The 15087-nt window shown below is 38.2% G+C and overlaps 1 protein-coding gene across 1 annotated transcript; it reads right to left on the reverse strand.

The window, feature by feature from the left end:
- Window positions 1-375: 375 nt before the first annotated feature.
- LOC104088830 (thermospermine synthase ACAULIS5-like) lies at window positions 376-3724 on the reverse strand. The gene is made up of 10 exons (XM_009593573.4): window positions 3499-3724; window positions 2884-2950; window positions 2647-2741; window positions 2391-2493; window positions 1953-2041; window positions 1666-1822; window positions 1436-1511; window positions 1267-1325; window positions 1056-1192; window positions 376-761 (listed from the first exon to the last, which is right to left on the reverse strand). Exons 1-10 carry the CDS (start codon window positions 3630-3632, stop codon window positions 683-685), a joined length of 996 nt encoding a protein of 331 aa, XP_009591868.1. The 5' UTR covers window positions 3633-3724; the 3' UTR covers window positions 376-682.
- Between the last annotated feature and the right edge of the window lie 11363 nt (window positions 3725-15087).

Genomic DNA, 15087 nt, shown 5'->3' on the forward strand with positions numbered 1-15087 from the left:
CAATGACTTTAACACCTGAATTTTGCTTGACCTAACATGTAATTTAATGTGATTTTGCTTATGAAAATGACACATGCATCGCTTATTTATTTGGAGATATTTTGCTATGTTTGAAGGCCCAAGCACTAGCTACCCAAAATGGTAGCTTTAATCACCACGACCTAAGGAATTACTTAGTTTGGACTTTTGCATATCAGCATGGCCTGCTCTAATATTTCTGGCCCAATCCCAAAATGGCTTTGAAGAAGCTTAATGGAACAGGGCCTAACACTATTGTACAATTCAAGTAATAACAGGAAAAAAGAAGAAATGAAGCACAATGTATAAAATTTCTGAAGTGATAAAAACTTGGGGATTCAAAACAAAAGATTGTACTTGTAGAGTCAAATTAAAAGATAGTAGTAATATTCTATTAACCATATATATTCCGATACAGAAAGAACAAGAAAGATCCATAAGCCATAACTCCGATCCTCTCCCCTTTAGAGTAAATACTTATAGAACCCCCACCACTTCCAACAAAAAAGAACAAAACAAGAAAAGGTGATACTAGATAACTTTCAGTTAAAACCAGAAGATGAAAAAAGTAAAGTAGAAAAGTTCCCAACTTGGCAGTCTTTTTTTCTTTTTGGTTTATATGCTATAATCAAGGGGATCCCCTTTTAACTTCTATTCCATCATATCATGCTTGATTGTGTCTTCCATGTCCATAAATGAATCTTGCATTCCCTTCTGCATAAACATGAGTCTCATTTTCCAGTCTGCCATTAATTTAAGATTCCTTTTAGTAACAAATCATCAAAAACGTTGTAGAAAGTACTATAAACAAAGTAATTTTAAGTTGTATACACTTCTTATGAACTGACTAACTTTTTTTTTCACTATTAAGTGCAATAACAAGTTATTATTCTCTATTTTCAAGTTACTTTATATAGAGAATTGTATGTTCGTTATTGTGGGAATTTAATAACATGACAGCGTTAAAGTGCACAAAATATAATTGATATTTAAATGTCTAACAATTACACCAATGAGAAAATGGAGATGCTTCTTACGAGTTTCGAACAGCTTTGCTCAATGTAGAGGCTGAAGTGAATGTTTTCCCATCAAGATATCTGTTCTCCCCCTTCATCCTCTGCTTCATTCTGAGGTCCAATTCATCCACGCTAATAACAAATGGAGTATCTGATGCCTATATCATTTAACAGTTCGATTAGCCTAAGACAAATTAGAATTTTTGAGATAATGTTAAAAAAGTAATAATACCATGACCCATCCCCAAGTGTCAGCGTACGAAGGAATATGAGCTGAATAAGGCACAACATCTGTGAAACAAAATAACTAAAGGTTATCCTTTGAGATATCATGTTTTCAAGAATGAATTACAATGTAATTAACAGAAAGCTAAATCGTCTTTTTCAGTCAAGAAACTTACATTTGAAAACTTGTTTTAGAGTATTGAAAATGCAGGAAAAGACTTCTGTATGGCTGAAAATTCCTGCTGGTCCTGCCTGTTAAATGTTAACAATTGACAACCAATTAGTATTAGTAGTTACCGCTACAAGGTTTTGGAAATTTATCTATTAAGCTTCCCCACATATATATGTTTTAATTTAACATTTGGAAAAATTACTTTTGACAATATAAGACAGAATCATCATTTACCTGAGTGACAAAGATACCACCTTGGTTAAGTTTAGGTTTAACAATGAATTCATAGAAGGATTTTGTATAAAGCTGGTAACATGGTCCTCCTTCTATAGGGTCTGCTAAATCTCCTACTATAATATCATAATGCTCTTCCCTCCTCTCTAGCTCAGCCCTGCAAAATCACACCATTTACGTTAATCAAGATTCATTAATTATCAAAAAAAAAGGGAAGAAAAATTCATTAGGGCTAAATTTAATAAATTTATAAAATTAGGGTGCACAGAGAAACAAGGGGAAAGAACCTGGCGTCATTGATAATAAGGTTGAGTCTAGGGTCAGAGAAAGCTTCTCTGTTAACCTCCAAGTACGACTTGCAAAATTCCACCACCTCCTGCAGCAAGTTTAGACGTAGGTTTTATTTATGAATTTAAGTATTTCACTAACAGTGCAAAACATATAGGAGTATATATTTACATCATCAATGACCGATTCCAATAGTTTATCCATAATCTTTTTTCTAATTATCAACTTATATTTAGTGAAAACATGCACTTGTCTATAATTGATCTTAACTGATCAAATTGTGCTAATTTTTCCACACGCACAAAAAAAAAAAAGATATGTGAAAGAAAATGAAAAATGGTAGAGAAGTGATTGGAGTTTTAATTTAGTTACTGAAACTTCACCTTCAATATAATCAACTTAGGTATAAGGTTGAAAAAAGGGAAGAAGAGACTTACTTCATCAATGTCACACATTACAACATTGTCCACTGTCTTGTGCCTCAATAATTCTCTGGCTGTAGAACCTTCACCTCCTCCCATAATGAATATGCTTCTAGGACTGACAAGTGTATATTAATTATCTAAGTTAATTTTATGTGCGAATAATCAAATCTTTATGTCCAAAAATAATTAAAAAGTCATAATGAGTATTTCTGCCATTAATTAAAGTGATCACTAATAATTAGTGGGAATAAACAAAAGTTATATATACTTTGAATGATGAAGGAGAGCTGGATGGACAAGACATTCATGATAGATAAATTCATCTATCTCTGCACTTTGAAGCTTCCCGTCTATGACCAAAGCCTGTTTTATAATTAACCAACAAATTATGTTAATACTCTCAAAAAGAAAATAAGCTATCAAATAAAAAGAAGAAAATGTTTTCTTTTCACCCTTTCTCTATTTTGTTGCAATCTTTTTCGGTAAAGGGAAAAACAGTACTAACCTTCCCAAAGGGTTTTGTGTCCAATAGTTGAATGTCTTGATATTGGGTGGCACCAGTGTGCAAAATGCTGCGCAAAAGGAATCAATATTTTTATTTACAAAGAGAACTTTTAATTTCGGATTCTAGTAAATTAACAATTACAGTAAGTTATTTTTGTTTTTTTCAAAAATTTTGCATTACCACCTTTTCCGTGAAGACTTGTAAAGAAAGCAGTATATACATTCCAAGACACCAACTTACTAGTATATCATAGGATATTGAATTAACAAGTGGATGACGAAAAAGTAAAATCCTTGTCCTGAGATGAACATTCAGCAGACAGAACGGGCCATACATTGACTCGACCTACAAAAAGGCATGTATCTTTTTCCTATCACCATGTAATGGCCCCATTCACTAATCTTCCGAATAATAGTATTAGTAGGTATCTAACTGAAAAAAGAATATCCTGAATAAACATGCAACCTCGCTCTGATTCATGACTCTGATACTAAAAGCGTTCATGATACTTCCAATAAAACGCTTTTACAATTCCACGTTAAGTTTTGTACACTTAAATGGTATATACCTAAAATCCCAGCTTATACAATGTTATGAGTGGAAAAAAGAAGATACCTATTGAGAGCAAAGCACCATCTCAAGTCTGTATCAATCTCTTCTTCATACCAACAGCTCTTTCTTGGACCTACAATCACTGCATTTCCATTGCCATTTCCATTTCCATTAACAGAGCAAGATATTTCACCCATTTTTTAAAACTTGAAAATTAGTTAGTGACGGAAGAGAAGAGAGACCCTCAAAGAAGGAGACAAGTGAGAAAGGATGGAAAAAGAATGGAAGGGTAAGAGGAGAATATAAGGAGCAAAAAGAAAAGGTAAGAGTATGATCATAATCATTTAGGTTGAGTAAGCAAGTTTTGGGATAACTATTGAAGTAAGGTGAAAAGTGTAGTACATAAAATCCTCATGGATCTTCGTGATACAGATTCTAAAAATAAAATCTAATGGAAAATAAAAGAAAGTTGTAAGTGAGAATTCTGAGGTTGATTTCCTCGCGTGCGTTCTCAATGTTGCCAAATGGAGTACAGGAAGTGTACATGTATATTTGGAATAAAATAATACTCCTTCTTTTCCCTTTTATCCAATGTTATGGGGCTCTAGTTCTTGATCTGTCTTAACAGCTAACTAAAGTGAAATTATTTAAAAAAAAAAAAAAAAAAAAAAGTGAAGTAAAACGTTATCTTAAATTCTTAATAAGCCTAAGTGAGATGTTTCATGTTGCGTATATAAGTAACGTTATATGTCTTGATGGGACTATAGTGCGTCTAATTGGTTGTATGTGTAAACGTAAATATATATTGTTGCGATCGAATTGAAAATGTTTATATACTTTGAGTTTTTTGTACAATATATTTTTGAACCATTTTTTTGTACGTTATGCATCTTATTGGTATTACTTTCATAAGAAGAATACATGAAACAATTGTAAGAACTTAAAATATCAATGGGCAAAACTTGTAGGAAAAATTTCGTGAGAAGACGACATGATGATGCCAAAGCACTAAGATGCATCAAATAAACACAACCAGAGAAGGCTATCATATAAATGAAAGGTATATTTTTTGGGGGAAAGAGAGTAAAAAAGGGATAAAAGAAGATGATTGAACACATAGGTGTGGTGACAAACACCAAATATTAGGGGGTGCTCTTCTTATCTCTCTCTTTAAAAATATTAAGTGAAACAAACTACTTTCAAAAAACTTGTGCAAAAAATCTTGGCGTGCAGAGAGAAACATCATTCATAGTTATTCTCTCTTTGCTCAAAAGATGATAAATGGCGTGCTAAGCCAGACGCACTCATCATCGCCATCACCATCACCCCTTCACCAAAACCTAACAGCAGCTTCCCCCACCCCCAGTTAAACTCCTCTTTGTACAAACAAACAAACAAAAAGAGTATATTATACGCATAAAAATATTTACGCAATCAAATCGCTCCCTTCTAAGATTATTATGTGTATATTTCTATGATAACTAATAAATAATCGGATAAAATGGAAATTAAAGTGTTATGACATGTTAAACCATATCGACGTAAAAATATTACACGACTAATGACTTAGAATTTTAATTTCAAAAAAGAAAAAAAGAGAGACGAAAGAATACTCCAAATCCATGACTCAATGGAAATATTAGTACTATGTCTAGTACTAATATATGCATGCGAGAAGGTTTTAGATATGCCATCATGCATTTACATTTACACTAATAATTGAGGCACAGCAGATATTTCCTGTCACCTAAAGACCGAAGTACAACCTAATTCAAGAAAAAGAAAAAGAATAAATAAAAAGAAGTTAGTCAGAACTTTAGCTTTCAACTTTCTCCAATTTTAAATTTCCTATAACCTCGATGCATGCATTGAAGGCAAAAGGTTTGAATTTTTTTTAAACATAACTATTATTTGGGGTTTTGAGAGTTAATTTTCATTTATCACATGAACACTCATAACGGTCTTTATCATGTTGAAGCTTAAGGAATTGCACAGTTGCCTTCTTCAATAGTTCTCCTACAGAGTCAAGAACTTCGGATCCAGCTAGTTAATGAGCGAACACAAACAATATTTGTTATTAACTTTTATTCAAATTGTTTTTTGTTTCTTACTTGGTTCGGTTCCTTTGGGCCTCGACTAATTCAAATTCACGTCGCATAAGCCCCAGTAAAGGAAACATGCTCTCTTCTATTCCCATAGCTCAAAACCGTAATACATATGGCTAAGCATTGATGAATATCTTATCCATCTCACTATAACCTTTTGTGGTATAATTTTATGACTTTTGTGAAACCTTTATTCAACTTAACACAACTAATTTAGCATTTGACTAACTAACTATTTCATTTTTACACCTGTGAAATAATTCTTTTAAATAACTTTATACAAAGTACTGTATGGAATTTTATACCATCTTTAATAACAAATAACCAATTCAGATATTCACAACCAATAAGTATTGGATTCTCTTTAGGATAGACCCTAAAAGGAGAAGGATAGCTAAATTGCCAACATGCGTCTATTATATTGCATTTACTAATAATACCCAATTGAAAAAGTTCAATGCTAAAGTAACTTTGGGTAAGTCGCCAATCCACAAACTATGTAATGTACATTATTTGTTGAATTACAAGCGGGCGTTTTACCAAAGATTACTAATCTTCTTTACCCTTAAAATTGATAACAATTGAATTTATACGCGAATTTAAAGATACGTGGATTGATTCAACACCAATAATCAAGAACGTTAGATAAATGAGCTAAAGACACAATGAATAATCAAACCAGTCGCAACGCTATGGCCTAGCTTGAACTTGGATTGGGCAATAGTTTCTGCCCTCGGTTGGGTCTTGGGTTCGAAGCCAATCAGAACAAAGAACAAAAGTAAGTAAAGACTTTACATTAGCTAGAGAGTAGAGAAATAATTTTATATTGCCTTGATATACTTGTTACAATGTGTCTATTGAATAAAAAGCCCCCCCTTTATATAGTAGGAGAGTTTCATCCCTAGTACAATTCTAAAAAGAATAAAAAAATCCTCTTTTCTCGTCAATTACTGATACAATACCGACATCGGGCGAGATCCGCGATGTGATATCACGTTGGGTGCGGATATTACAGCCCTCTGTTAGTCATGTGCAACTGTTTGTAGTATTTTTCGAGGTCTTGGAGCTCGTTCTGGGTTCGATGAGTGTTGTCTTGTTAGGCTCGGTGGTGAGTAACCCACTCTAGCATTGATTCAAAGAGTTTTCAGATTCGGTCTCGATCTCATACACTCATACTCTTACTTTATTTGACTTACCGGAAAGTCGGGGTGTGTGCTAACCCCGAGTTCACTTGTATACAGATAGTCCCCTTGTTTCTCAGAGAGTAAGTTCGCTGAAACGATGGGAAACGATAGATGAACCTTGGTTCCTTCCCTTATATGTTACAACCTAGATAATGAATAAGTCGAAACATCCCATCAGTCGCATCGCTTTGACTTCGGACAAGTGTCGATCATCGGCTAGACGCCTCCCACTGTGAAACGGCACGTATTGATTACATTTTCTCCTATAAAAGCTTCGACCTTTTGCACTTCTTCTACTTTCCGATCCTAGCTTCTACCTTCGAATTCTCTAACGGCTATCAACTCTTTCAAATCTTCATATCTTCATCTTTGACCTTTAAATCTTCATAAGTGTTCTTAAGTTTCTACCCAGTTCTTCATCCTACCTTCAAACCTTCATACTTTCCCTTCAAATCCTCTTACTTTCCAGATCGCAATGGCTAAGACTTCCAAATCAGCTCCCAACAGGCTGCCTCTTCATCTTTGCACCTGGCCACAGGTATCGAGGTGGTTGTTCCTGAGGTGTCTGCTCCCGAAGCGGACCCAGAGCCCCCATGAAAACTTTATACCGGAGAAGGCCTCAGCCAAACAAGATCGAGGTGAAGGATCATGGAAATACATATGCTCCATCACCGAAGATACCATTTCCATAGTCCGAGAGGACTGTAAATAGGAAGGCAAGGATGTGGTAGTCCCTAGGCCTAAAGACGATATCACTACCCACGTGTAGGGGTATTTAAGTGTTTACACTTACCCTTTCACGGGGTCCGGTAAACCCAGTAGTTTTGGCTTTTTGTAAGAGGTACGAGGTGTGCCTTGGAAAAATTCACCCGTCTCTTTGTAGGATCGTGATCCTCTTACGTTATTTTGTGAACAACACTGAATCTCCTCGGTTCACCCTTAACCACCTACTCCATCTGTATAGTCCCAGAATTTTCCGAGGGGAACTAATCAAGATAGTTCGCCGGGACCGCAAGGATCCCTTTTCGAGCATCGGCGAGGATCGAGACCGAGGCTGGCAGGGGCACTTTGTTCGGGTAAGACTGAAGATCCGATCTCTCCCAAGTTCCTGCCATTTCTCGAGAAGTGGAATACATATCGTAAGTGTAGTCTTTCCTTAATTATCAATTTTCCTTTATTTACTTTCTCATTATCAGTATTTGTGGTCATGCAGTTGTTCCCCAGATTCTTAATGCGGACCCCCTGCTCAAGGAGTGGATCGAAGGAATCTGCAACTAGATGTCATACTTCGAGTGCGCATGATGAAAACTTTCGAAGGGCATATGGGAAGCACGTTCTCATGGTAAGGCTCTCCTCTGAATAGTTACTACTATGCCCCGAACTTACATAATGCTGACCTTTTCTCTTCCTTTGCTGGTTTGCCTAAGACCATCGAACTTAGGCCGCTGGAAGGGGACGAGGATGAGTCCTTATCCATTGATCTCTCCATTATAGGACAGCCAGGGGCTACTGCGTGGAAGGCGAAGAGGAGACGAAAGTCCTTGGGCTCCCCCGGTCCTGAGGTGAACTGTAACAACCCGGCCGGTCGTTTTGAGAATTTAAGTCCCGTCTGATGGCATAAGGCCCTGAGCAGCTTCATATTATGTGTATTGACTTGCGTGCATGGTTGATTTCGGTTACCAAATATTTCAGAGTGATTTGGGACACTTAGTCCTTAAAAAAGAATCTTAAGTCTTAGGATTTTGACCGTAGTCGGAACTATGTGAACACAACTCCGGAATGGAGTTACATCAGTTTCATTAGCTTCGTTGGGTGATTTTGGACTTAGGAGCGTATCCGGACTGTTAATCTGAGGTCTGTAGCTGATTTAGGCTTAAAATGGCGAAAGTCAATTTTTTGGAGATTTGGACCGGAAGTGGACTTTTTGATATCGGGGTCGGAATGAGATTTTGAGAGTTGGAACAACTCGGTTATTTTATTTGGGACTTGCCTGCAAAATTTGACGTCATTCCGGGTTGATTTGATAGGTTTCGGCACGGGTTTTAGAAGTTGGAAGATTTGAAAATTTATAAGTTCGATTCATGGTGCGATTCGTAGTTTTGACATTATTTGATGTGATTTGAAACCTCGATCGAGTCTGTATTAGGGTATGGAACTTGTTGGTATGCTTGGACGAGATACCGGGGGCCTCGGGTGTGTTTTGGACGAGTTTAAGATGTTTTTCATGGTTTTGAACCTGTCTGGTTCTGGTGTTTTCGCACCTGCGACGCTTGGAGCGCAGGTGCGGCTCCGCTTCTACGTGAGCCTGGTCACTTATGTGATCCTTGAGGCCTGGGAGCTTGCTCGCTTCTGCGGAATCTTGCACACAGGTGCGAAGGCCGCTTCTGCGGTCCCTCGATCGCATCTGCGAAGAAGCTCGCTTCTGCGTTCCCCCTTTTTCGCTTCTGTGGTGCCGCTGGTGCGACTGTAAATCCGCAGATGTGGTTCCAGGCCTGGCCAGTTGAGTTCGCAGATGCGGACTCTTTCTCTCAAATGCGAGTGTGCAAGTGCGTCTCCTAGTCCGCAGATGCGGAAATCCTGGCAGAAACATTAAGTCGAGGGTTTGGCTATTTGTTTTTATTTTTTGAGTTTTAGACTTCGGTTTTGGGAGCTTCCTTATGGGATTTTCAAGCAAATCGATTGGGTAAGTGTTATTCAACTAGAATTTATTTATTTTCATAATTCTATCTTTGTTTTTATCATTTAATTGGTGTTTTGAGTTGAGGAAAAGAGTGGTTTTTGAATAAACTTTTCAAAATAAAAAATCACGGTTGGAAGGACGAAATGGTATCGGAATTTGATGATTTTAGTATGGTTAGACTCGTGAGTGAATGGGTGTTCGTATTTTGTGACTTTTACCAGATTCCGAGACGTGGGCCCGGGTCGACTTTTTAGAGCGGATTTCGGAATTTTTGTTAAAATATTGAGTTCACTAATTAGATAAGTCTATTATGGTTGTATTCATGATATACAATTTGCGTTTGGCTAGATTTGGGCCATTCGGAGTCTGATAATCGAGAAAAGAGCATTCTTACGAACTGGTTGAGCTTGGTTCGAGGTAAGTATCTTGCCTAACCTTGTGTGGGGGACTTCCCCTTAGGATTTTAGTCTTCTATGTTGATTGTAGTCCATGTACACGAGGTGACGAGTGCATGCACTGACTTATTTATGGAAAGTTGGCCTTTTAGGGTTCTTAGGTCCTTGTATTCATTAAATATGCAGTTGTTCTTGTTATGATTGTATATCTTAATTACTAAATTTACATCTACCTGCTTAATTAGAATCAATCTGTGCCTTAATTGAAACTGTTATCTCTTTTATAGCTATGCTATCTTTTCATAACTGCTTATCTTTAGTTGGAATTTATATTATTTCATCCTATAATTTTTCAGTCTTAATTGAGGTTATGATTATTTTTCCGCTGCTTATCCTTAATTGAATTTTTAAATATCCTTCGTAATTTCCTCAACCTTAAAAGAAGTTTAGATATCCTATATCTTAGTCGACTTGTTTTATTTGGCATTATTTGATTCGTGTTAGATTCCTTGTAGTTGAAGTGTATATTGTGGGATCGTTGTTACACATTAGTTTTCCCTTTGTTGAGCTGTTCTCTTTACGCCTAGCATTCTTTACTGTGGTTATTCCTTGTGAATTGCTTCTACCGTTTCTTTGTGAATTAAAGTTCTTGAGTTGATTTACTTGTCGTACTTTGTATTATTGTCATTGTTGTTGTTGTACTTGTTGTGGTGATGCACGAGGTTTCTACCATGCAGTTGTTATTATTGTGATGCATGAGGATTCTGCTGTGCGGTTATTATTATGGGGTTGCACGAGGTTTCTGTCGTGCTATTGTTACCATTGATATTTGCACATGCGGCGTGACAAGGAGGGATATATATATATATATATATATATATATATATATATATATATATATATATGTGTGGGGGGGTGGGGTGTTGCGCATATGGCAAGACAAGCTGGGAACATTATTATGCACGTATGGCGAGACAAGACGGGCATTTACGTTACTATGTACACGTGGCGAGACAAGGTGGGATGTGTTAGGGATTGATTTGTGATGATTTGTGGCCTGGGGGCATTCTTGTTGTTGATATTTGTGAAGTGGTGTACGTACCTGTGTGAGCTTTATCTTATGAAAGCTGTGAGAAAATATTCTACGTGATGTCCGTTCTTTTTCCTTATGCTTATTTGCTGATATGGACTATGGTAGGACACGTGTACAAGCATACACGTAGTTAAGCACTCTTATCGAATAAGAGGTTTCTTGATATTGTTGAGCATAGATGCTCACCCTTGTTTACTTGCCTTCTATGTGAGGATGGCTCTATTGGCACGTGAGTCGTCAGTGCAGTTATGAGGGCATAGGATGCCAAGTGTTAGGGTTCAGGTATTGAGACCCGTGAGTTATGAATTGTACGAGGTTTGGTACCCTCGTGGAGTTGTTGGCTAAAATCAGATGTAAAAGTGGTTATAGTTGCTGAGTTATTACATGTCCTTCCTGTATTTGTGATTTTGAATTTAGGTTGGGTTCCATTTATTTTTCTGTGTCATTTTCATGATATTTCACTGACACTGGTTGTTTCCTTCCTTATTGCCATTACTGTACTGTGAGCCATATTGCATAGTCTTTATGTAGACATCATACTTCTGATGCTCATATACTTGTACTTGTTTAGTTTATTAGACCAGTGAGTATCTTGACTGTTCCTCGTCACTACTCCACCGAGGTTAGTCTTGATACTTACTAGGCACCATTGTGGTGTGCTCATGCTACTCTTCTGCACATTCTTTTTTGTGCAGATCCAGGTAATTGTTCGTTAGCTAGCTGTGTGGACTGTTGCTGTGGAGACTCAAGGTAAACCTGATGTTGGGTTCGCAGGCTTCGGAGTCACCTTCTGATTTGTATTCATAATGTTTACCTTATTTCAAATAGTTTTCTATAGAAAATTTTAGCATACTCTATAGAGCTTATGACTTGTACTACCGGTTTTGGGGATTTGTAATTTTATTTTGGAGGTTTCCATTTCAAAGATTGTTAGATATTATTTAATTATTGTTATTATTTAATAAATGTTAGGCTTACCTAGTCTCTAAGACTAGGTGCCATCACGATACCCAACGAAGGGAAATATTGGATCGTGACAAGTTGGTATCAGAGCTCTAGGTTCATAGGTGCCATCACGATACCCAACGGAGGGAAAAATTGGGTCGTGACATGAAGGCAAAACAAAGGGTGGCTTCCCAGGCTCGTAAGCCCAAGAAGAATACTAAATCCCGGGTACCAGACTGTGATTCTTTTTGATGGATCAGGGATGAGTCTGAAGAAGACGACATCTTTTTCGCTCATGGATCGACAACTATTGGGGAGCAGGTGGTAACCGAGGAAAACAGCTACGAGGCCGATCCTCTTCCGACTCAAGAGGCTGAAGTGGAGACGGGGACTGTGGCCTCCCGAGAAGCTATTTTTGTTCCGAAGGAGGGACCGGTATGATAGACATCATCAAGACGCCCTCCAATACCAAGTCCATGCATGAAGAGGCCCAGGCTGGCAAGGAAAAGTCAAGCGATGGGGTTCGCAGTGCAGACGACCCTCTTCACTCCTTGTTCGATGGCGTGGACATTTCAACTTTGGAAGAGTTTTCCTGGATGGGCGACTTGGAGATCCCGAATAAGGACGTGTCCTCGGAAGCTGACTGGCCGAGTTCAAGCCCAATATTAGTGAAGCAGTTTCCTGCACTGAGCGTAGACCCCGGCTATAAGAGAACAGTCAGTCTTACGGTCCCGGAGGATCCTCAGTTTCTATCTTCTCTAGTGGGCATAGACATCTACCTCTGATGCTTGGTAACTGAGGAGGAACAAGCAAAGGTGAACGAGGTAGGTGAGTCGAGTCTCTTCAACGAGGAGCAGCAGGCGCTGAACCGGTATGCCACCAACATTTTTTACTCCCTCGTGAATTCTACTTAAGTTTTGATCTCTTACTGTTTTCATTATTTTGTAGGCCACGGTGCTTCACCACAAGAGCTTCCTCTTGTATCGCTTTGAAATCAACCAACTCGAGTTCAAGTTCAAGGAGAAGGTCCGGAAAAAGGACATGTACAGGCTCTTCAGTGAGCAACAAGGCGGGGCAGTCAAGGACCTTTAGGCCGAGCTGGACATGGCTCAGAAGGAAGCTTCGACCCTGTAGCGGTAACACATCGACTTGGTTGAAAAATGTAAAGGTCTTTGAAGATAAGAACAAGCATCTAGTCGCCATGAATAACAACATAACTTTGCAGCTCCAATAGAATATGGATCTGATCGACTAGTTGCTGATCGAGATGGATGAGGTCAAGGCAAAGACCAAAGTGTGGAAGGGCAGGATGGACCGACCGGCCTCGGAGAAGGAGGCTGTGAAGACGGAGCTGGCATTGGTGGAGAACCAACTCTGAGTGGCTAAAGGCAAAGCTGACAAATGGTCTCAGCTAAATGACGGTCTCAGAGCACAACTGAGCTTGGCTGTCGCAGAGCGGGATACCATCGGTAGGGAATATGAGGTATTGAAGTCCAAGTTGGATATAACCTCTGCTTATGCCAAAGGAATGGTGGACCAATATAAGGCTGATGTGGAGGCATTCGAGATCCGCCTAAAGACAAAGGCTGAATACATGAAGCGGTTGTCCCGAAGGGAGACCCTCGAAGAGATCGACACTCGAGGCTTCGACTTATCAGTCGAGATCGAGGAAGCGAAGAGATTCGAGGAAGAGGCAAAGGAGCTCTACGAGCCCGAGGATGCTGAGGGCTCAGATGATTTTGATGGTGAAGACCATGCGTAAATGCCTTCACATCTTTTCAGTTTTTGTTTTTTCTTATGTACATTCTTTTACTTTTATTTTAAGGTCATTATGCCGAGCCTTTGTAAATATATTTGGGAATATATGAAATTTTTCCCTTTTGGAAATATCGTGTCTTTACCTTTCCCACATCTTTTTATAATTCTATTCATGTAATATTTTTGATAGCTTAGTATAGAATCAAATGTAGTGATGTTACAACTTTGCTTATTTGTAGTTTTGAGACCTCGGTATGACTGATTTCAAGATGCTTAAGTGATGTTAGACGGTACTTTTGTCGCTGGTAACCTTTTCGTAGGTTTCGGGTTTTTATAAAGGCCTTACTTTCTTATTACGAGCTTTGGACGTCTCCGAGCCATTTTTAGGGTTGCCGTAGCCTTTTGTATTCGGGGAACCGCCTAATAGGTTGGTGCCTCCGATATTTGGTAACCCTGGTTATTGGAATTCTTTTCGAATGATAGTCTTCGAGTAGGGGTAGCCCTTGGGCTCGATAGTCCCCTAGTAGGGGTAGCCCGTCTGCTCTTAGGATCCGAATTTTAAGAGGCAAGAAAATGCGTAATAGAAAGGTCGAACTTTCTTTCATTATAATGTGTAAAGTACATGATCGAAAGCATGTAAAAGTTTGTATCATGGCTAAAGTTTACTATGTGGGCGCAATTTACATGACTGTTTGTCCTTTACAATGAATCCTAACCACTGAGCCTTAGCTTTTAAAGTACAAGGTATTCTTTTTTCCTTGCTAAATATTCCCATGCTAAAAATCTTAATACGAAGGTAATGGCCCCCAGTATTTGAGGTTGAGCTTGAGAGGGCTCGGATACTGTTGACATGAAGCAAATGATCATTGACTCCAGTTTGAGACCGGTCTTCAAATCTAAGTTAGCACGTTATACTATTGCCTCGTTAAAATCCTTGCCAAAAATCCCATTTTGGGATAAAAAAGGTTCAAGGAAAAAAGAGTGCAACGCGTGCTTTCAGACCTAATATCCATATCTATTCTTGGTCATTTACCTACAAGTGTTAGTCCGATTCATAACATGATTAAAGAATAATTGAGTACGTACCTTAGCAGTAGTACCGCTTTAAATACGTCATGTTCTAGTTGTTAGGTAGTTGCACATTGTTTCCTGGTTCGAGTTTGTACGAACCTTTGTAGGTAACTCCGACGACTCGATACAGTCCTTCCTAATTTAGTCCCAGCTTCCCCTCGTTTAGGTTCTAGGTGTGTAATGTTACTTTTCTCAACACCAAGTCCCCGACCTTAAAGTGTCAGAGGTTGGCTCTTCCGATGTAGTTGATAAGTAGAGATTTTGACTACTTATTAGTACCTTTTTGCTTTTGTTTTAGTCCAAAAGTATTGATTTATGTTCCCGAAACTAATAAAATTGTGCAAATTGCAGGAATGTTGGAAGTCTGGTCTCCCATTATGAAATCCGACTCAAAAAAGAATGTTCTGAATCACAATGCAAT

This window comes from Nicotiana tomentosiformis, chromosome 9 (assembly GCF_000390325.3).
Source record: "Nicotiana tomentosiformis chromosome 9, ASM39032v3, whole genome shotgun sequence".
Lineage (NCBI taxonomy): Eukaryota > Viridiplantae > Streptophyta > Magnoliopsida > Solanales > Solanaceae > Nicotiana > Nicotiana tomentosiformis.